The 23,154-nt window shown below is 43.5% G+C and overlaps 1 protein-coding gene across 1 annotated transcript in view; it reads right to left on the reverse strand.

Moving 5' to 3' along the window:
* Window positions 1-2,285: 2,285 nt before the first annotated feature.
* Window positions 2,286-23,154, reverse strand: part of Pou2af2 (POU class 2 homeobox associating factor 2) — a 31,183-nt gene continuing 10,314 nt past the window's right edge. Inside the window, exons 2-4 of the mRNA XM_059269032.1 lie at window positions 7,000-7,042; window positions 3,866-4,164; window positions 2,286-2,687 (exon numbers count right to left, since the gene is read on the reverse strand). Coding sequence (XP_059125015.1) covers window positions 2,286-2,687; window positions 3,866-4,164; window positions 7,000-7,042 — 744 coding nt within the window. The remainder of the gene's footprint in view (window positions 2,688-3,865; window positions 4,165-6,999; window positions 7,043-23,154) is intronic.

Genomic DNA, 23,154 nt, shown 5'->3' on the forward strand with positions numbered 1-23,154 from the left:
TAAAGTTAAGATAGGTAGGTTTTGTCATACTCTTGCATGGTAGAGTGACTACCATCAATGGCAACATAGTTTATACTTCAAAAGAACTAGAAGAGATGACTTCCCCTTGTTTTTGTTGTACTTATTGAAGAAAGGATTTTAATGTTTTACTGCCAAGACAGTATACATGTTTTGATGCCATGGATATGCCAGTTATCACGATCTGAGTGTTATATAATGTTCGTGCACTCTGCTGGGCAGGTTTTCGTCAAGTTGACACAGACTAGAGTCATCTGGAAGAGGACACCTCAGCTGAAAAAATGCCTCCTCCATCAGATTGGTCTGTAGGCAAGTCTGTGGGGGAATTTTCTTGAATAGGGATTAATGTGTGAGGGTCCAGTCCACTGTGGGTGGTGCCACCCCTGGCAGGAGGTTCTGGGTGTATAAACAAAAACAAAAAGTTGAGGGAAGCATGGGGAACAAGCCAGTAAGCAGTGTTCCTCCACGGTCTTTGCCTCCAGGCTCTTGCCCTGACTTTCCTTCATGATGGGCTATAAGTTGCTGTAAGGACTATTCCTACCCAGGTTGCTTTGGACCGTAGTATTTACCATAGCAACAGAAAGCAAATTAAAACATGCACATTGAAGCATCGTATCACTCTCCCACAGATGTGTGTATACACATCTACACCACAGTCACCAGATGACAGCCACCAGAGCTCATTTTTTCTTTGTTCCTGCATGGATACTTTGCAAGGAGGGAGCTTTGAGTACAAGGAAGAGGAAGGCTTTGAATTTCAGCATTTCGTTTGGTATTCCATACGCTAGGGATAGTTTGCTTAGACAGAAAACATCACCAGAAAGACTAGAGGAGACATATCCACTATTCACATCTAAGTATGAATTAATACCTAGATTTAAATTCGCAGACCCCGCCCTCCCTGCCCGAGCTGAGGTAATCAAAGACAATAGCAGAGCACATTTTGGGGACTCTATTGAAGAACTGGACCAAAAAGAAGCTTTGGAGATCTCAGTGGAAAATAAGAGTCTTGGCCTCTAGGAGACAAGAGGGTTCCAAAAGGTGTGAGAAGGAAGTGAAGAAGTGATTGTGGTGGAAGATTGGAGGAGGCAGATAAGTGTCACCTATGGGCCTTGGTTATGCATCCACAAAGTCAAGGTGTGTGGGGGTCATGTATGAGGGCATGGCCTCCAAGTGACCACTCTACTCAGTGGAGATTGCTTGGCTCAGCAAAGGAATCCACACCTCTCAGACTTACTAATGGCAGATTCCTATTTCTGATGTCAGTTTCTGTATTTGTACATGGTAAGTGCTATCCATCTCTCACTAATAAGCCACAGAGGACTTGCTTCGCGTAGCTGGAAAATACGGAACGTGCTGTTGACGACTCTTGCCTGGCAATGTGCCCATCCCCCTTGCCTCTCAGCTTCTTGGTGTCCTGTTTGCCGCTTGCAATGGTCTAGTCCCACCTTCTGCATTTTCTTTGAAACCTATGACTTGTGTTTTGATCATTGAATTCCCACTGCATGCAGGCACACTGGTAACTATAAATTTAATCCATTAGTCATATTCTGCCTAGTTTAACTGAGGCTCCCATTGATCAGCCTTTTATGGTGGGGGATTCTGAAATAACATTTGGACACCCTGGGTAAAACTCTACATTTACAAAGCCAGTCTCCTGACCTCATCCTATTTTATTGACAATAAAGCATTTATACCTGGTGCCATAATTTTTATGGGGACTTTACAAGTCCCTGTAATAAGGGAAATGTGCATAACACTGCAAACTTTAAAGTCACATGGTATATAAAATGAATTTTGTTTTACGTGCTCCAAGCTGCATTATACCATTCCCCTTTTCTTTTGCTAGATACACAAGTTTATAACCAACAAAAATTAGACAGGAAAACCATTGTGTTTTATAATCTACTAAAGTTTTTAATGTAATATAAGAAAAATAACCAGAGCCCAAAATGATGCTTCAAAGGTAACAGAAAATTCAGAATAAAATGGGTTACCAAAGTTCTAAAGTGGCCTCCCTTGTGAGGGTGTCTCATTAGAAGGTGATCCACAAAGCATTTTATTAACATTGTAGTGTTTGGCAGGGGTGTTATAGTGGCAGAGGTGTAGTGGCTAAGAGCGGAGATGAATGCCACTGTCAATTAGCACTGGGCAGAATTGTGGCTTAAACTGAAAATCCAGGTCTGATTGAGCTAGCACACCTAGAAGAATCTGTGGACACAGACTCCAACGTTCATAAGAATGCAGAAGTCCTCTGGCCTGCTGCCTCAGTAAGCTCTCCGGCACTCGTAAGAGCCCCAGGCCATGCCGCCATCTTCTTTTGTCCAAGGTGAAGGGTCATGAAGGGAAGAGGTGTCTGACCCCTCCTCTGGGGAGAGGGGCAGCACCTTGGGTGGGAGGTCATTTGACACCGTCATGAAAGAAGTGAAGGGGTATGAAGATGGGGTGGGGTACCCTGGTGTGTGGTGCAGCTCTTCCAGTGCATGCAGCGAGTAGGGCTGAGCCCCAGCAAGGGATGCACCCCATCCCATGCTCCTGTGTTGGGTGCTGCTTCCTGACTCCAGCTGGGAGAGGCAACTGGTGCTGGGTGGCAGGGTTTGCAGGGTATCGGCAGGCACAGGGTCTGGCTGGCTGAGTCCATCCGGCACTGTCTGTTCCCAGGAGTCTCTCTGAGGAGAACAGCAAAAGCATGGGAATTATTCTTTAGTTGATGCTCAGAGGATGCAGTGCTGCCACTGGACCGAGGCATCCAGAGAAACCTCCGTGCACTGTCACTGCTGCTGAAAGCCCACCTCCCAGGCAGCTTTACCCTCTGGTGTTTGACTCAAGCCAGGAAAAACTGGGTTAATTTCTACTCTAGGATGTTACTCTGGGCTCTACATTCCTTTTTACACAAGCAGGGGATGGCAGTACCTGGTTCTCATTTGTAGTAATCCTCCAATTATGTAGTCTCTAGAACGTCATGGGGTAGGGGGCTCCCTACCTCCTCAACAGAACTTTCTTTGGGGTGTGGACTGAGCTCATTCACTGTACCACCCACCACCCTCCTGACTCTGAGCCCTTCATCTGTGAAATGGGGCACAAAATTGAGTCGCTGCAAATATTAAATGAACAAAGGCCCATGGAAGCTCTTGCCACTGAATAAGGTTAATTCCCTGACCCACCTTATTGTCTAAAATTCCACCTACAGCGATTTATTCCTTTGTGGCAGAGGCTTTACAGTTTTCTATAAAAGGAGTAATTAGCAGCTTTTTGAGATCTTTCTGAACCTATTTCTTTGGAAGGATCAAGAGAGAACAAGGGGTGTGTGTGTGTGTGTGTGTGTGTGTGTGTGTGTGTGTGTGTGTGTGTATGTGTGTGTGTGTATGTGTTGGGGGAGGGCTGGTGTGTGTGTGGGCTTCCAGAGGAAGCTGGAGCAGAAGGAATGGCAAAGAGGCAGAAGATGAAGCTGGGTCATTTCTTTTTGGGAGTTTGTCTAGTCCTATTTAGATGTGACTTCAACATTTGTTCCTTAGGGCCCACGGGTCTGAAGAAGTCTCGAACTAACAGGGTGGGGCGCATTTAGCAAACACAATAGGTACATGAACACGAATTCTGCCTTACAGGCCCCGGGTTCAAAACCCTAGATAGACAATTTTGATGCCTTGGTTAATGTGATCTTTGAGCAAGACTCACTCAGAAGTGTCCTGGCAGAGCCAGCCTGACTGCATCTCCAGGTTTGAGCAGAGCAAACTCAGGAATCCCCAGATGAGTTACATCTGGCTTCGACTTGGTTACCATAGTGAGGGCTGGGCCACAGCAGCTGGGGCCTCCCCTTCCTCCCTGCACAAGAAATAACCGTACTCACAAACACAAAGTGAGCTGGATCGCTGGGGAACGGAGGTGGCAGGAGGGGCGGCAGGGTCGAGGTGCTGAACAGGGAATTCGGTGTGGAGGTCAGTGCCGGTGAGCGGTATTCTCCATAGGGCTCTGCCAGGTAGGACTCCAGCAGGCCCGTGTGACTCTGCCCAGCTGAGGACTCACAGGCAAAGGGCTTAGCCACGCTGGAGGGGTAGAGGTCATTTGAGAACTGCTTGCTGCTATGGAAGTCGGAATCAGACAGGAAAGATCTCCTGACCCCGTAGTAACCCGACATGACCGGTGAGCCTGTGACCAAAGGAAAGAGAAATGGGCAAAAGTTTCACAGAGGAAGCTCAGAGCATTGTGGCTCCTTCATTGGTGTCCTGTGGAAAGATGGTACTCACACATGCCTGACACTATCGTTAACAAAGAAATATACATGTCTTGAATGGCATGCAATATTCCTGCATCATTGTTTCAGCCCAAATAATAGATGTGCTTAACGTTCACTCTGGCTTTAGGGATGAATTCATGTTAGATGTACAATAACTTCACCCAGATAACCATTTATCAAGTATCTTCCAGGTCCAGATACTGCTAAGAGGGGCACAGAGACATAAGTTAAAGAACTTCTTGGTATCCTAGTCAGCATTAACTGCCAACTCGACATAACCTAGAACCATTTGCAAAGAGAGTCTCAAATAAGTCTCTTTGTCAGGTTGGTTTGTGGGCATGTATGTGAGGGATTGCTTTGATTGTTAATTGATGTAGGGGTCGCCCATTGTGGAAGGCACAATTCCCTGGGCAGGTGGCCCTGGGCTGTATAAGAAGCTAGCTAAGTGTAAGCCAGCATCCAAAACTCATCTATGATTTTGGCTCCAAGCTTCTGCCAGAGTCCCTGCCTGACTTCCCTCAATGATGGACAGTAATCTAGAAGCTGAAAGAATTCCTTTCCTCCTAAAAGTTGCTTTTGGTCATGGTATTTGTTGCAGTAACAGAGTGAAACTGGAATGTTTGGAATCTATGCCTTTCAATGGAACTATAAACCTCTTTCATAGTCCCTGAACTACATCCCATAACATACAGGACAGTTTCCAAGTGGCTGCTTCTGGGCTTCTTACAGGAGGTAGGTAATGTCTCTCTAGATAAGATGACATCCCCCTCCCCCCCTCAAGCGAGGGACATGTGTCCTGTCTTCTGCCCATTGAGCTTCACCACCATGTCTCACTTCTAGCCGGCATAAATAGATGGCTTGCCCTGGGACAGTCTAGTTGTAGGGAAGCCAGTTTTTGAAGAAAAAACAATCCCTCCTCTCCCGACATTTCTGAATTTGACCTTTCTAGTGTTATTTGCTGCCCCCTTGTGGTCACACTGACTCTCTCATTCACCTCATCAGGATATTATGAAGAGAAAGCTTGATAAAGTTTTAAGAGGAACAGAGGGAAACGCTGTCTGGAGTCTCACTTAAGGAAAGATCAATGAAATGGTTTCAGACACACAACACTCTCTGACCCTGCAGTTGTCTGTGGCAGGAAATGCATGGTTATTGAGAATCTGTGTGGGGCACAGGCTCCAGGTCTACATAACTTTTCACTTATATATTCCATATAGTGGAGGGTGGGATCTCATTTGCCAAGACCAACCCCGGGAGGTTGCAAAAGGGCTGAGATGTGGAGAAGATGCCGTCTCTGTCTCTGGTCTCTTCCCTCAATAACGGCAGTGGTGGTGGAGGTGGTGGTCGGGGAGAGTGGGTTACAGCTGAGCTTTGTCCCTGTCCCTGCCGATTCTTTAGAGAAAAGCGAAGCCAAGTTCACTGAGACTCTTCCCCTGGGTGACTTGGTCACAGTGAGAGCCTGAGCCCCTTCCATCCAACACAGCATTTTATATTTCGCTCTTCACTCTGTCACTGCTACAGCTATCTTTCCAGGGGGTCTAGAAGCTCCCAGGTGGTAGATCAGATCTCATGCACTGTCTGGTCTGTAAACCCAGGAGTGGAATACTGCATTCAACCCTGGTGCATAGGCATTCATTCAGGGGAGGCAACCAAGTTCCCCACCAAAACCTTTAGCATGCTTTGACCCACTACACTTTCATTTAAATTCACCACTTTCCCATTTGTTGGTACATTTGAACTCTGTGGTGACAGTTTTAGTTACAAACACACTTTCCTGGGACAGAAATCCATGCAAATGAAAATTTACATCATGAAGGTATCCCAAGGATTAGTGAAGGCAGAGAGCAGAGTGAACAGGTAAACAAGACTTCCAGGATGGCACATTTCTAATTTCAAAATAAAAATAATCATGAAGTGCATCTATTTCTCCTTAAAAAAGAGGAGAAACGTTCTAGAGGGTAGGAGAATGGGCAGAAACTCCCTTTAGTACAAAAGAGTAGATGCAAACAAATTCAAATGGAGGTAGACGTGCTGGGAAAATAAATCAGAGTCATTCACTTGTGGGACGTTTTGGAACTCCTTTTCTGTTGCAACTTGGAAAGTGCTAAATCACTCTGGAGATCTGGGAAGAATGGTGTGTGTGTTGCGGGGGTGGTTGGGAGTTGTGTGTGCAAGGGTGTTTGTTACTATTAAGAATATTCCTTTTCTATCCTCAGAGGACGGTGGAATTGAGACACATGAAACTGACATGAGTACGATACATCGAACTCAGCGTGTGACACACCATGGAAAGTACTTAGTAAACGTCGCCCCTGCCCCTAATGTTCCTTTCTCTTTCTGTCTATAGTGACATCATCCATCAGATCACGGTGTCAGAGCTTTAGATGTTTTGACTCGATACCCGGAGCCTGGTTACTATTGCTTTTGCCTAAAAGCTTCTTCCGGGCAGGGTATCAAAAATGGTCCACCTCTCAAGAACTTAAGGACTAAGTCCAGGATGATTCAATGAGATTTGTCTTCACTGATCTTTTTTTTTTTTTTTTTCCAAAGAAACAAAAATGAGAAAGTGATGTGAAGTAGTTATCAAAACATTGGACGCTCTTGGCTGGGGATGTAACTTGGTGGTAGAGTAGTTGCGTGGCGTGTGCATAGCTCTGGGTTTGGTGGCTCTCCACCCTGGAAAACAAACCACAAATGCTGTTGCCGCTGAAAAGTGAGTAAACCGCTTGTTGAATTAAAGGTCTCACCTGGCATCTGGACGAACGGAGGCTGGGAGGAGCTGACGCTGCCCTGGAAGGCAAACAGAATGCAGGTGTTTTTCATCATTAGCTGCAAGCTTGAGTTGAAGTTTAAAGTCAGGAATATATTTTTCCAAACTTTCCTCTCTTTCTTCCTTCCCTCCTTTCTTTTCTGGGTGTGGATGTGTGTTTGCACACATGTGCAAGTGTGCAAGTGCATGTGTTCACATAGGTATGGAGGCCAGAAGTCCCCAGGTTAACCTTGGGTGTTGTCCTCGGGAAGGCCAGCTGGCTATCATGGGTTTTCAGACAAGATCTCTCACCAAGATCTGGGCTTGAGGATAAGGCTAGACTGGTTGACTGCTGAGCCCCAGGAAGCCCCCTGTCTCCACCTCCCCGGCACTGGAAGTGTGAGCATATACCACTTTGCCTCGCTTTTTGCATGAGTCCTGGAGTTTTAACTCAGGTCTCCATGCTTGTGTGGCAAGCACTTTATGAACCGAGTTATCTCTTCAGCCTCCAAACGCTTGTATTTTGATGCTTAGAACGTTGCTTGAGGATTTGGAGGTGGATGACTTAGAGTAGAATATAAGTTTATTATGTGGAATAGAATAACGTTGTAACAAGGAACAGAGAGAAACCAAATTTTTAGATTCTGATAGACATGCCAACAAGCATTAGCTAGACAAAACAGAATGATTTATCTTGTGTATTACTGTTGGGGTCAATACTCATTCATAAAATATCTATTAGACAGTGTTTTATATGCACATATATATGAGTGTGTTTGCAGCCTTATATGTGACTGATATTTGGCTTCAACCCTGGATGGCCATGTTTTACTGTGGGTCTTTATGCAAAATAGATAATCCATGGAGTACAGGAAACCTGAGTGTGATTTGTCCTTCTTGCTCGAAGTAGCATGGTTCATAACAGACATAATAAACATTTGTGGAGTGAAAATGCAGTTTGAGACAGGGTTTCTCTGTGAAGCCCTTGGTGTCTTAGAACTCACTCTGTAGCCCAGGCTGGCCTTGAGCTCATAGAGATCCACCTGCCTCTGCCTCCCAAGTGCTGAGATTAAAGACGTGTGCCACCATGGCTGGCTAAGATGCATTTCTTAAAGAGCCCACAGAGCAGTGGTTGTGGGAGGGTGGGGGAAATGGTAGACAGAATATTGTTCTGCTGAAAGACTGAATGTCTTTACATTTCATTAACTGTATGTGCGTGCGTGCGTGCGTGCGTGCGTGTGTGTATATGTGTTTTGTGTGAGTTTGTGTGTTTATGTGTGTGCCTTGTGGGAGGGTGCACTTGCGGCTGTCAGAGGTCAACTTGCAGGAGTCAGTTATGTCCCTTCACCTTCTGGGTATGGAACTTACTTCGTCAGGCTTAGCGGTGAAGACTTTTACCTGCTGAGCCCCAACACTGAAGTCTTATCTTAATTCCTAGTAACTGTAACTGAACCTTATTTAGAAATAGGATCTTTGAAGATATAATTACTTGAATTAAGATGTGGTCATACTGGATTAGGATGGGCTCTCAATCCCATGCGACTGACATCCTTATAAGAAGAGAAGACAGGCTAGAGAGATGGCTTGGTGGTTAAGAGGCTGTCCTTCCAGAGGACCCAGGTTCAATTCCCAGCACTCACATGGTGACTCTCAACCATCTATAATTCTAGTCCCAGGGCATCTGATGTCCTCTTTCTGGCCTCTGTGGGTATTGCATGCAGGCAAAAGTAATCATACACATAAAACAGAATTTAAAACATTTTTCTTTCGAAGAAGAGAACACTCAATGATATAGACATGGTGAGGGTCATATGGAGACAAGGAAAACGTGAATGATTTAACCTCAAGCTTAGGGATCAACCACAGCCAAGGTCTGGGCAAAAGCTCTGGGAGTCCTTGATGAGAGGGAGGAGGGATTGTACAACCAAGGTGGAAGGGTCAAGATCATAACAGGGAAACCCACAGAGACAGCTGACCTGAGCTAATGGGAGCTCACGACTCTGGACTGACAGCTAGGGAGCCTGCATGGGACCAGCCTAGGCCCTCTGTATGTGGATGACAGTTGTGTAGCTTTGTCTGTGGGGCCCCTAGCAGTGGGATCAGAACCTGTCTCTGGCACATGAGCTGGCTTTTTGGAGCTTATTCCCCACGCAGGGACACCTCACCCAGCCTTGATACAGGGGGAGGCGTTTGGTCCTGCTGCAGTGTGATACATGCTTTGTTGACTTCCATGGGAGGCCTGGCTCTTTCTGAATGGAGGAGGAGTGAATGGGGGCAGGGTGGGAGGGTAGATGAGAGGTTGTGGGGGAGGGAACAGGAAGGGAGGAAGGAAGAGAAATTGTGGTTGGTATGTAAAATAAATGAAAAAAATTTAATTTAAAAAAAGGGAAAAAAAAGGTTAGGGATCAAGGTTGGCTGGTGGAAGCTAGGAGGAAGTGATAGGGATTCTTTGCCTGGAGGAGTCAGGGACCAGGACCTGCTGGCATCTCCAGAATGGGAGACAATGTATTTCTATTGCTTTAAACTATCTGCCTTGTAATCTGTGCTGTAGCTGCTGTGGGAGACTGGCGATGCGTGACTGGGGGAGGTGAGTGATGTGGGTGTTAGGATGAGTGGGAACACATTCTGGAGGAGGGGTGCTGTACTGGCATCAGCATGAAGGGTACCTGGGTGTGCAGAGTCTTATGATATTACAAGTAAGGGCTGGGAAGTCGGTTCAGTATCTGCTGTGCAAGCACCAGGATACGAGTTCAGATTTCCAGAAACCATGTAAAAAGCTGGCCAGGCAGCATGTGCTTGTAACCCCTGCCTTAGGGGTAGGAGTTGCAAACAAGGGCATCCCTGAGGCTGGCTGGCCAGCCAGGCTGGCTGAATCCCTGAGTTTCAGGTTTAGTGGGAGATAATGGAGGAAAGACATTCCACAGTGACCTGAGGCCTCAACATGCACATGTACACATGTGCACGCACCATCCATGCACGCAGCAGCGTACACGCAGTCACAGATAAAATACAAAAAGCCATGAACATTACACAAGTGAATGCTAGCTCTGAAATGGCCCCGGGTAAAGAAGGTGGTGAAAATACATTTCAAGGAGGTTAAGCGTCCTTAGAACTCAGACCTCAGGCCTGAGGGCCTAGCCTATGCCCTCAAGGTCCCGCAGACTGCCAAGAGAATCTCATTCAACCACCCTGCATGTTTCTAACACCCTGTATCCAGCCTCCATTGACGGTGAACTCAGAGCCCTGGCTGCTTCTCCATTCTCACCTTTTTCTCCTGGCGATCTCTGATTCCATAAACTCAGCTAGGAAGGGTCTCCTCTCTCTCCTAATCATCTCTTTCGATCATACGGAATATGTAGAGCTTTTCAAACATTTGAAGAAAACCCATCATTTTTAAACTGTCTTGTTTTCCTGTGTGCTCGTGTGTACATGTTTGTGTGTGTGTGTGTGTGTGTGTGTGTGTGTGTGTGTGTTTAAGGACCAGAAGAGGACAATTTCGTCCACCTTGCTTTCTGAGGCAAGGTCTCATTGGGACCCTTGGGGATCAGTGACAGTCTGGCTGGTCAGCAAGTCCCAGGGGTCTTCCTGTCTCTGTCTTCATGGCTCTGGGTTACAAGCGTGTGCCATCATGCCCATCTTTGTATATAGGTGTTGGATATTAAACTCGGGTCCTCGTGTGTGTGTGTGTGTGTGTGTGTGTGTGTGTGTGTGTGTGTGTTAAACCCTTGACCGACTGAGCAGTTTTCTTAAGAGCGTCCCCTACCAACTGTCTTCTTAGTCACTCTGTCTGCTCCAATACGTGCTGCGGACTGGTGGCTCAGCACTTGTTCCCACAGTTCCAGGGACTGGGATTCTGAGACCATGGCTTGGTTCTTGGTGAGGGTCCCTTTCTAGTTTGCAGTCTTTGGATTGTGACTTCAAGTGACACACAGAGAGCATGTATCCAACATGCTAATTACCTCCAAGTCCCCACCTCCAAATACCATCATGCTGGAGGTTAGAGCTCCATCCTAGGGATCTTGAGGTCTCAATCATCCAGCTCACAGCACTGACTCTGAATTCTGTCTACCGGGTAAAATATCATCAAGGGCGGCATGATATCTAAGAGTGAAGACTCTAGAACTAATATGTCTATGTTTGAATCCCAGGCCTGCCTCATTTTTGTGAATTTTGGGCACATGAAAATTAAATCAGAACATAGGTGTGGAGTGCCTAAAATAGTACCTGGCATACAGTAGCCAGTGTATGCTAGGTGGCTATTGTTACCCTAGTCCTCTCTTATCATTGAGGCATAGATATACCATGTTTTTCCTACTTACACATATTAATCAAGTTTAGCTTGTAAATTGGGCTGAGTAAGAGATTATTAATAAGAATATAGAGCAGAATTAATACAAATTCTGTAATAAAATTGCCAACATCACTTCTCTCCCACTTTGGAGTAATTATTAAGTGGAACAAGGGTGACTCAAACCTAAGCACTGAGATGTGGTGGTGTTAGCCTGGTAACCAAGAAGCATCTCTCCTTTTGCTCTGTTGGGTGGAGGTCAAATCAGGGCCTGTGCATGCCAGACGAGCACTCTACCACCGAGCTACCTCCCCATCCCAGGGAGAAGACTTCCGAGTGACTGGAATGCAGACAGCATTTATGGTGCAGACACACTGGACAAAGGTAAAAATCATCTCCTGGGCAGGACCCGGTGCAGCAGCAGAGATTTTATCTGCTACTCAGCATGGCATACAATGTGAAACTTATGAATTATTTACCTACGAAATTTTCTATTGAATATTTTAAAACTACTGTTCTCAGGGGCTGTCTCCGCCTCCTTTACTGGCTTTTGGGACCCTGCTTCTCAAACTGGGTCACTTTGCCCAGCCTTAATACATGCTTAGTCTTACTGCAACTTGATATGCCAGGTTTTATTGATACTCATAGGAGACCTGCGCTTTCCTGGATGGAGATGGAAGAAGAAGGGGTTGGGGAGGGGTGGGAGTGGGGAATAGGGGAGAGGGACTTGGAGGGGAGGATGGGGGAGGCTGTGGCCAGGATATAAAATAAATAGATGAATAAAACAAAACAAAACAAAACAAAACAAACAACAACAACATCAACAACAACAAAACTGCTGTTCTCGGTGAGTAACTCAAACTGTGAAGCCATGAGAGGATGAGTATAATACAATTTTGTTTTTGAGACAGGGTCTCACTATGTAGTCCAATCAGGCCTTGAACTCAGGCCCATGCTTCTGTCTGCTGGGAGTACAGGTGTGTGCTGAGACCCCCCCCCCCCCAAATTAGTTAAGTGGCAGTCAGGAACTCTTACATATGCAGTGGCCAGAGAGGTGCAGATCAGGGTCCCCTAACAATTGTTTGACTAAATCATAGATGAGCTGGGTCTGGCCACGTGTTCCCCATGCTGCCAGGACCCCGCTGTTCAGCAATTCCTTTCTGTTTCTGATTGTGTCAGTGTCTCTCCGAGGAGGACTTTTTGGACCTCTGATACCTTCTGACTTCTGTCTCAGCCTCCTTTTCAGCAAGGTGAGGTTGTGGTGGGGTTGGTAGCTGTTCAGGGTGTGTCTCTGGCTCAATCTCCTGTTGCCTCACCTTCCCAAATCTGCTTCTTTTCTCTGGTTGAACTGGGGGCAAGGATGATGTTGTGAATGAAAGCTCAATTTGATGCCTGGGCCTTCTGGACACTTTTTAGGTCCCAGAGCGCCATGGGCTTCTCCCTCAACATCACTTATCAGCCCCCAGGACTCTGCACCATGCTGGGCTGCAGCCAGGCTACTCACCGCTGACAAAGATCCTTGTGGCTTCTACAATTCTCCTCTCAAAGTCCCCCATCTTTCCCTTCCATCACCACCAACTCTGAACATCTCACTCATTTCCTCCTTCTACATAATCTTAATTATTACCATGGAAATACCGGCACTGTTCCTGCCCAAACCCAATTTTAATACTGGGAGGCTCTACCAATTATGAGTCTAGTTAATTTTATTTATAACTCAACAAAAAGAAGCCTCTTGTGTTCTTTCCTTCTATATAATTTCACCTTGTTCCCACTGTGGGAATCATACACTATTTCCATTCTTTATGGTCACCCATAAAATTTTACCACACCGATTTAATAAGGCCTCCAAACAATATCTTAAACCTTCTACTGAAAGACAAGAGCTGCACAATGTTCACCCTCACTGCCACTGTGCTGTGGCATTTTCTTACACCTTGGCCTGTTTTATTCTTAAAATTAAGCAGCCACAATTTAGACATTACTGTTACATTAAGCAATTCTCTATTAGATTTAATTCTGTGTTTACCTTTTTTTCTGGTCAGTATTCTACCAGACTTTCTGTATTCGTTTCATCGTCCAAAGGCAACTCTTTAGAAAATTCCTTTAATGTGTTTTTCTTTAGTAAACAGATTTTTATTGATCTAGAAGTATCACTTCTTTTGACCTTGCACTTAGAAGATATTTCTGATTTTGCAATCAGAACTTTTTAGTATTTAATTTCTTGGCGCTTTGAAACCATAAGCCCACTGTCTTTGGTTTCCATAATTTCAGTTAAGAAGTCTGCTATTATTCTTAAAGTGATGCTGTGTGACAAGCTTTCGTTTCTTGTTGCTTTTAAAGTAGTTTTTTCGCCTGCCCTTTAGGTTCTTCAAGCTCAGCTCATATTGTCTGGAAGCGGATCCTTATTCTCTTTCTTCTGCTTGGTGCAGGGTATGCTTTGTATATGCATGTCTGAGGTTTCACGTCTCTCATCAGGTTAGGACCATTTTGAACAACGATCTCCTTTAATATTACTCCATCCCTATTTTGGATCTTCTACTTGTAGCCTCTATATTCTACAACCGCCTCTTGTTTACCCTCCATCCATGATTTTGTGTTTCTTCATTATTTGCTAGAGCTTGGTATAAATTTCTTCAGACCTCTTTGGTTTACTAATTATTCAATTGTAATTTTCTGCTTAATTCATGCATTAAGTTTTAAAAATATTTATTTATGCACAGGAGTGTGTTGGTGCATGTGCACATACATGTATGTGTGAGTGGAGGCCCCAGGTTGATGTTGGGTGTCTTTGGCAGTTGTCCTCCACCTTAGATTATGAAGCAAGGTCTCTAATTGAACCCAGAGCTCACTTATTTGGCCAAAGTGTCAGCAAGGTCCCTATCAAACCTGGAGCTCACTCATTTGGCTAAACTGTCTGTCCAGCAAGCTCCTAGATCCTCCCATCTTTGCCCCCTTCCACCCCTAGCACTGAAGTTATATACATGAGCTGGGGTGACTATCTTTTTTGGGTGTGTGTATGTGTGTGTGTGGATGCCGAGCGTCTAAACCCGGGATCTCAGGCTTGTATGACAAGCATCTGACTGAACCATCTCCCCAGATCCATATTGAGTTTTTTTTAGTTAATATTTTATATTTTTTGTTTTGATAAATTCTATTTTAAAGCTTGCTTAGTGATTTTTGTCCTAAAAACATCCACGAAGGTAAGTATCATTATTCTCACTTTATTGACTATAAGGCTGAGGTACTAAAGGAACACACAAGTTTCTTTCTAGGGTAGGTTGTTGTGGTGGCAGAGGGTGGATCCAACCAGGGACTCTGATTTCTAGTTCTTCACCACCGTACCAGGCTGCCTTCCAAGAATTTTAATAATTTGAAAATATAAGTAGAAACTCATCACTATTTTAGAAAAATTTAGCTTAAAGGAGAGTTAGGGACATTTAGAGAAATTATATAATCATTTACAAGCTCACAAAAGTGTCAGATGGAGTTGGACACTTCTGAGATTGTGTGTGTGTGAGTGTGTGTATGCAGGATATATATATATATATATATATATGTATATATACACATACATATATATATGTATATACACAGGACATATATTTTTCTTGATTTTTTTTCAATGCCATTTCACTTTGATGGGGCCAGATTTATTCAGGCGTCATTGACATGTGCTAAAACTCACAGATCTTAAGTATATGATTTGATGTGTTTTGATGAATTTTGATGAATCCTTACAACCCGGCACTAGAATCTTGTTATAGACCACTTTTATTGAATTAGTTATTCTGTAGTTATAAATGGTGTGTGTCCCCTCTATAGCCAGGAACTATCCAAATGAACCATATTAAAACCGACACTAAAACACATCTCTTCGGTTCACCTCACAGAACAAAGAAGAAAGAGCCTTGTGTGACTGGGGAGGATTTCACTGGACAGATTTAAGGATCAGGACTTACTTCTCCATCCCATTCTCAGATTTCACAGGTTAGGAGAGCATAGCCTAGGCCAGACAAGCTTCCTTCTCCATGTGAAGGGGCAGCTCATTCCCTTTATTCTTGGTTCAATACATTGCACTCACTCAGTTATTTCTCATCCTACCGATAACGTTGGATTTGATATTTCAGAGTCCCTAGCTTTTGACCATGCAAGATGGTATATAATTTTTATTTTGCATACTGCAAACAACAGGATCCTGCAATACCAGGTAGCCAAATTTAGAGGTTTATATTTGAATGAAATTTGCCGACCTGCAACTTCCTGTAGCTAGCAGAGCAGCCTCACAGCTGCCCCAAAAGCCCCTCCATGAAAATGAGTTAATTTGAACTAATAGGTCACCACGGTAGTAAAGTGATAAGATTAGAAGTTTCCTTTGAGTACATTTATTGCCATCTTTATGACCCTATAATATTTTTAGGTGCCAACATAGTTGAAGGAATATAGTGGGATATACGAAGAAAGACCTCTCACTGGCGTAATGTTTATTTTGCACTGTTAAATCCATTTAAAATGTAACTACAAAATTTGTAAAGTATCTCTTTAAACTTAATTGATATTGATGCTTCAATAGTAATGATTATAGCCATTTGTGAGTAAGTATTTACGACACTTTACACATTTAATTTCTCACTATCATCATATCCATGCTTGGGAGGCAGGTTGATTCTAGTGATATTATATTTAACTTTCTAACACCACGTTTTAATATCTGAATTTAGATCCATCACAAGTCACATGATTTCACTCTAACTTTGTAATGAATGTAAAGTTATGCTGATGTCAACACACATTACCTTTAAATGGTTACCCCTGTTAGGCTGGCACACTTTCTCCCCCTGGGAAATAAAAATGGGCACAGAGAACTGGATGCACTAATGTCATAAATAATGTTGCTGAACCCAGGGAAATCTGATCCATGCCATATCTTATATGGTGCCTATACTACCTCAAACATCTTCTAATGAATCTGACTTCTTTTGCAAAATTTGAAGCACATTTCACTTGTGGACCATGTGTCTAAGCAGTACAATTAATCACAAACAGGAGAAGCACTGTGTGATGACTAGAAATTCCAGTTATGAGCATCTGCAATGTGCCAATTACTTCATATATCACTACCTTAGAAAGCAGATATTGTCTCCGGTTTACAAAAGAAGGCACTAAACATGGGAGAAGCTATGTGCTCATAACCAACCAGCCAGGAAATCAGAGAACAAAACGTGAGACTCAAGTCTCTCAAGAATCACTCTTCATTGACTTCTCAAGGACATTGTATCAAACAAGTTCTGTGTACTAGTTCCTCGAAAGAATCGTGAAGTTCATTGGCCACCCCTGATGTGGAAGATCACCATAGGGCTTCGAAGGTACCAGGAGAAAATAATTAATTGCTCAGATTAGGACCTGGTTAAGGAGACAAGCCACCTGCGAAAATAAAATATAGCTACTGTTTCTTGGAAGCTCCACACCCCCCAGAAGTGGAGTCACTGATCTCCTGAATTTAGGGTAGTGGGTTGTGGTTTGAGTTGACTGATCAAATATAGCCAAAGGGACATGTAAGTTTCAGATTCTAGGCCTCTAGGGGATTTGAAGGTTGCTTCAGTCACTAACTTTGACTTCCTCAGGAAGAGAGTCTAGCCTCCTGGAGGACAGGAGACTGCATGAAGTCAAAGTGAGGTGATCCTGCCAACAGCCAGCAGCACCAACTACCAGAGAGGCAAGGGAGAATGCTCCTGGCCATGCGCTTCACGTGAGACTCTAGCTAAGTGCAACTGCATGAGGAGTCTCTGGGCGACAGCAAATGAAGATCCAGATGACACTCAAAACTGTAAGAAACGATCATTGTTTTAAACTACCAAGGCCAGGTGGTTTCTTAGGCAGCAGTAAGTAGCAGATCCATAGGCAGGAACCATAGCTCAGGCGATACAATGGCATGCTCCTACTCTCTACAAGTGGGAGATTAGAAACCAGGCTAGTGAGTGTGCTGAGAATTTGAATTTGAAGTCTGAGGGGGCTAGGAAGCTCCCAGGTGCAAGGAACCCCGTGAACTGAACACCGGGGAGGAGAAGCTTGGCTTTTTTGTAAGAAGCAGAAAGCAGCCTGCTCAGCGGCAGCAGACATTTCATTTTGTTGCTCACATAAAAATATGTCATGTGCCTGCTGTGTTCCAGGATTGTAGTAATTTCCAAAACACAAAGAAGACATGGATTTTTTTTTAGTCAGCATATAGATTCACAGGGACAATAGTTATACAAATGTGGGGTAATTAGAGCAGTATTTGAAATAAGAGTTGAGAACGATGGAACCAGCACTTCTTATCAGGCATTATGTACGTGTCACTCATCTTTAGTGACACTATGTGTCACTTATGTAGACGTGTTTGAGTTCTCTTCAGTGTGCTATGTGTTCTCACTGAGTGAGTGCTCACCATTAATCTTCAGATGACCTTATAAGGTATCCTCTAGTCTGTATATAGCTTGACCTGTTCAAGGTCACACAACACAGCCTGGGTTCTAATCTAGATCTATTTAACCACAATTTGGTGTTGGTAGAGAAGCAAGGGCAAAGTTGGGGTGATTGACTGTCTTGAGAGAAAGGGATTTAAAATGTCATCATATAGATATGGCACCTGAATCTAGTCCGAAAAGATGAAAGTAAATCCCTAAGTAGATTGGAGAAGAATGTGTCATTGTGGAGAAAAGCAAGGCTTGGGATATTTGAGGCAGCATGTCTGAGGTGTGGGAATGCAAGCAGGAAGTGTGAAGACAGGAATGGTGATGAGAAGCCAGAGGAAGATGCAGGAGCATGGTTACAAAGGGCCTTTGAGCCCTGCTAAGTGGTTGGACTTTGTCCACCAGTGGGCAATGATTCTTCAGAGTCTCCGTGGCGTAGACATTATGGAAGAGCTGTTCTGGAACACCGATTCTGATGCTGAAGCCGTGGGTCTGGAGTTGTTGGTAGAGTGAGTGTACAGGTGTTAAGAGTCCAGCAGGGACCTGATGCTGAGAGTTGGGAAGGGTGTCTGATGACACTTCTGTCTGCGTCTGTCTGTTTGATATTCTTTTAGATGATGTATCAGGAGGGCTGACTCATGTCTGTAGGTGCTGAGAGCTGTCCTGGCCACCTGTCCTGGCCACCGAACAATTCCCAGGGCTCTTTTCATCTTTTCTTCACCATCAGACACCTTCCCCCAGAGGGACTAAGACATTTCTAGTTGCAAGGTTACAAGCCTGTAAGTTCTTCCACGATTTAGTTTAATGGCACATTGTGCAGGTCCAATCTTAAGGCCAGTGTTAATGTTTCATTGAGGAGGGAATAGAGAAACATCCTTATAAACACTTACGTTTACAAAGCCTCACTTTGTGTGGTGTGTCTTCACTCTTGCTAGTCTGGGTAACAGTAGGGACTACCTCATTGATATAAAAGGAATAAGTGATTGATTGTCTTAAAGCTTTTAAAATCAGGGGTAAAGTGTAGAGTGAAACCATGTTATAATTCTGAGGGAAAGGAACTTATCGTGAAAACATGAATTTACTTTTGTAATAGTGAGTCATTTTATAACATACATGCTGAAGTCAGTTTCTCTGATGCATCAACTTAGGGTCTAATAAGTTGTTACAGCAAACATGTATAAGAATGCTTGTGAATTTGAATGCAGTGGGGAAGGGGCAGGGAGACTTCTGTAGATTTCCACTGCATAATTGGTACAGATTTCCACCGTATAATTGGTACACTTTCTACTTGTGCATTCTCTTTGGCAGTTGCACAATGGCTTGTTTTTGTAGTTAAGGCAATTAGTTAATAAATATTAAAATGGATGTCAGACCTTATATCTTTATGGCTAACCTCAAACGGTTGAAAAAAAATATGATTCCGAGTGTCTAAATTTCTGAGCCACGAGCTATTTTACGTCCCCTGGAAAGCTCACACGATTACAGAATTCCAACTTTTTGACAGTTTCTTAAAATTTTATTTTAACAGCTCTCCTGCTTGGCACAAAATTATGTCCAGGCTGTCTCTGTGAGAAAGTGATTGCTGTTGCCTAAGTTACAAAATGAAACATATTTTTATACCCCTGGCTCTTGGTGTGCCTTTGAAATGCTGTTTGTGTTTATGTAGCTAAGCTAGAGCAACAAGAGGGCCTGGGAAGCACTTGGGCCAGCCCAGACCCTGCAGAACTGCAGTCCCGCCAGATGGACCTGCCATGGTTGTTTTGCTGTAAAACCTGATTATTTTTGCAAGCTGCGTGAAAGAATTCACCACCGGGAATGATTTTAAATTTCATGACATTTAAAAAGAAAATTCCACAGAACCAATAGAACAGCTGAGAAAATAAGTTCCCTGTGAAAGATTCCCTTTTATTATTATTTAAAAATTTTTCTGTAATTGTGAAGGAGCAGGTGGCTGGGTGGGGACCACAGAAAGCTCTGCAAATGTGGTTCAGTTCTCCAAACAGGGCAGGACAGTGGTCTAATTAAAGTCAGACAAAAGGCAGTTTGGAAAGCCTTAGAAAATAAAGCATTCATTCAAATGAAGACCAACCATAGCATGTGTATCCCTAAATTCAAACAACTGCATTTTGCATTTACAAGGCACTGAATGCTCAGAAAATGTTGTTGTTGTTGTTGTTGTTTTTAATTTCTAGGGTCATGAAGGGGGTTCTTTAGCAATGCTAACAAGCAGCATGCCAAACATTGTGCCTTGAGAATAAGCAAAAGGTGTGGGGGAGATTCTCTCTGATTAGACATGGGTTCTCTTTATTAAGAACTTATGAAAACTTATGAATAATAAGAAGTGGATTTTTCTGTGGGAAATTTAAAAAATAAAAGTAAGGTAAAATGAAATAAATATATTAAAAGTTGAATCTTTCTCAATAACTTTAGTAACCAAACATGAGGCATTTCTCAAAATATAAGAAAAAAAATCATCAAGGAAAAATTAAAACATAAGAAAACACAAAGAACTCCAAACAGTAACAAAATTAAACACCCATTAGCCATTTGATGACAGTTAGTTGTGCCTAGGGAAACAAGATAATCTTACTGAAGCCAAAAAACATGGTAGGATTGCTTCCATTTATGAAAATTACAGAGGCGAACATAAATTTAATGGTTAGTTTTAGGAAATCAGAACAATTCATGGGTATATCCTTTAATAACCACACCACTGACTCCTTTGCACTCACAAGCCTCCAGAGCTTGGGGCACCTTGTCCAAAAATTTACAACCCCTGATTCTATATGGCACTTGTACACTGATGGTAGCTGTGAACTTATGTGATCAAGTCCGCATTTTTAAGACGTTGGGTGATCAGTTTGGAAACTTGCTCTTTCCATTGCTCCTTCCAGCCTGCCATTGCTACTCAGTGTAGTCATTAAAATGCGACCAGTGTGTAAATTTCCGAGGTTTAGTAGGTGTGTGTGTGTGTGTGTGTGTGTGTGTGTGTGTGTGTGTGTATTGTGATTGAAATTAGAGTTCCATAGTATAAAAGGGTTCCATTCGTCTTTTGCATAGGTTCCCAGAAAATGAGAGCATTGGTGGTCTGCATCCTCCATTTTCTTCCCGTATTTCCATAAGAAGGGAGGGTAGAAGCATGCCATCTTCCCAAGGCTAACTTTCAAGCATGACCCGGCCGCTGCATTCTTGAACTCACAGCTGATGTGACTACCTGCACAAGATCTATACAATCTGCCAACATCCTGGTCTGGAGGGGGAAGGAGCTCATGAGGCCCTACGCCTTCCCTGAGGACATGTTAATGAATATACACCATTAATAGTTGGTAGGTGAGAAAAGAGACATTTTCTTTATAGTCGAGCCATTGAAAAGTTGCCTCAGTGCCCCCAAACAACCCCTCACCTGTTTGTCTATAAGAAACACTACTGAGGATCATTGGGTCACTCAAAAAGGAAAAGACATGGAAGTAGAAGGGGACTAAATTGGGAAGAGGAAGATCAGTGGGAGGGGAAGGGGGGGCTAGGGAGGATAATAGGGTGAATATGATAAAAATACATGCATGTTCTAAAATGTCACAATGAAACTCATGTACAATTAATTAATATATGTTAATAAAACATCAAAAATGAGGGATGCACTTCCATGTGTGTAACTACAAGAGAATTCTGAATACCACGGAAGTAGGATAACATCAAGGGATGGGTCTCCAGGGACTCTATGTCCAGGAGTCTTCCCTAAGTGGGAGCTGATCTGGGAATGAAGTTCGTGTGTTCCTTCACCTACTTGAGAAAGTAGGAGCCACATCAGCTCCTCAACCACAAAATGCAGCAGGGGGTAAGCATGTAAGGCAAGAAATACATTTCTCTCTGAAGAGAGAAATGGGTTGTGTGAGCCTGAGCCCCAGGGATTTTTAAGAGAATGGAAAGGAAGCTTCTTCAAGGTCCGTGCGTGATGTGAATGGATTCTTGACCAAGAGGTTTATACACTGGGTGGGACTGTGGAGAGGCCCCTGAGATCTAGTGGTCTAGGGGAGATAGGAATGATGAACATGGACTGATGTTCACAGCAGATTCTGGAATCAAATTAGAGAAAACTGATGAAGGAAATGGGAACTGTAGGGGGTTTAGTTTCTTCTAAAATGTATTGGAATCACAGGAAAGGAGTGTCTGGTTTTGGTCTGGGCTGGGTGGGGCATTCCTTGAACATACCCATTGCAATGCTAAGTATGGGTAGTAGGGAGCAAAGATTGGAACCCATCATTATGTATGAAGCCTGAAGCTTGGTATGAAGACCTGAAAAGTAGTGGTAACTCCAAACCTTGTCTCACCTTGGTGTGTATGTAAGCACTTAAGAAGGCAGTATGGTTGAGGACGTAGCTCAGTTGGTTGAATTCTAGTCTAGTATGTACAAATGCTAGAACTTTGTTTCATGCTAGAACTAAAAAACCAGGCATGGTGGTGCACACATGTAATCCAGAACTCTGGAGGAGGAGGAGGAGGAGGAGGAGGAGGAGGAAGAGGAGGAGGGAACAGTAAAAGTTCAAAGTCATCTTCAGCTACATAGCGAATTTGAGGCCAGCCTGAACTACATGAGACCCTATCTTTAAAAATATAGTGGTAACACACGAGGTGAAAGAAAAGCTTTGGAGTCCCATAAATCTGGGTCCAAATCTAAACCCTATAGGTTTCTACCTGATTCTTCACTCCCTTGTCTAATTTCCTTTGGAGGCTGCTGAGTTCTTGTTGATAAAGAAATACATTTTATCATTACAGAGAAATGGAGATATTTGTAAAGTCTCTACTTCAGAGCCCAGTAAATGATAGCTATTATGATTAGTGTTTGAGACAGGGTCTCATGGAGCTTTCAATTCATGATGTTGTTGAAGATGACCTTGAACTCCTGATCCTCCAGCCCCACCTCCCCAGTGCTGGGATAAACAGGCATGTGCCACCACAACCAACTATTTATTATTGTTATTATTATTATATGATGATGATGATGGAGATAAGGGATGAAAATCAACTCAATTGTACCTCCTGTGACAGTCCTTGACCAGATATTAAAATTAGCGTCAGACTATTTGTAGGTCATGTGATTGTTTTTGTGCTTTATGTTTTTTCTTTTTTCCATTTTCCTTGAAAACTCAACTTATAAAAAAACAGTTTAATTTGAGGAAAGAGGATTTATCATTCTCAGAATACAGAGGGGCTTAAGCTTGACCTCGGAGGTTAGGAGTTAGAGCTTAGGGTGTGTGTGTGTGTGTGTGTGTGTGTGTGTGTGTGTGTGTGTGTGTGCGCGTGCGTGCGTGCGTGCGTGTGTGTGTGTGTGTGTGTGTGTGTGTGTGTGTGTGTGTGTGTGTTGGGGCATGGGTGGAATATCTTTCGAGGTCTGAGGAAATGTTGAGTTAGGAAG

This window comes from Peromyscus eremicus, chromosome 7 (genome assembly GCF_949786415.1).
Source record: "Peromyscus eremicus chromosome 7, PerEre_H2_v1, whole genome shotgun sequence".
NCBI lineage: Eukaryota > Metazoa > Chordata > Mammalia > Rodentia > Cricetidae > Peromyscus > Peromyscus eremicus.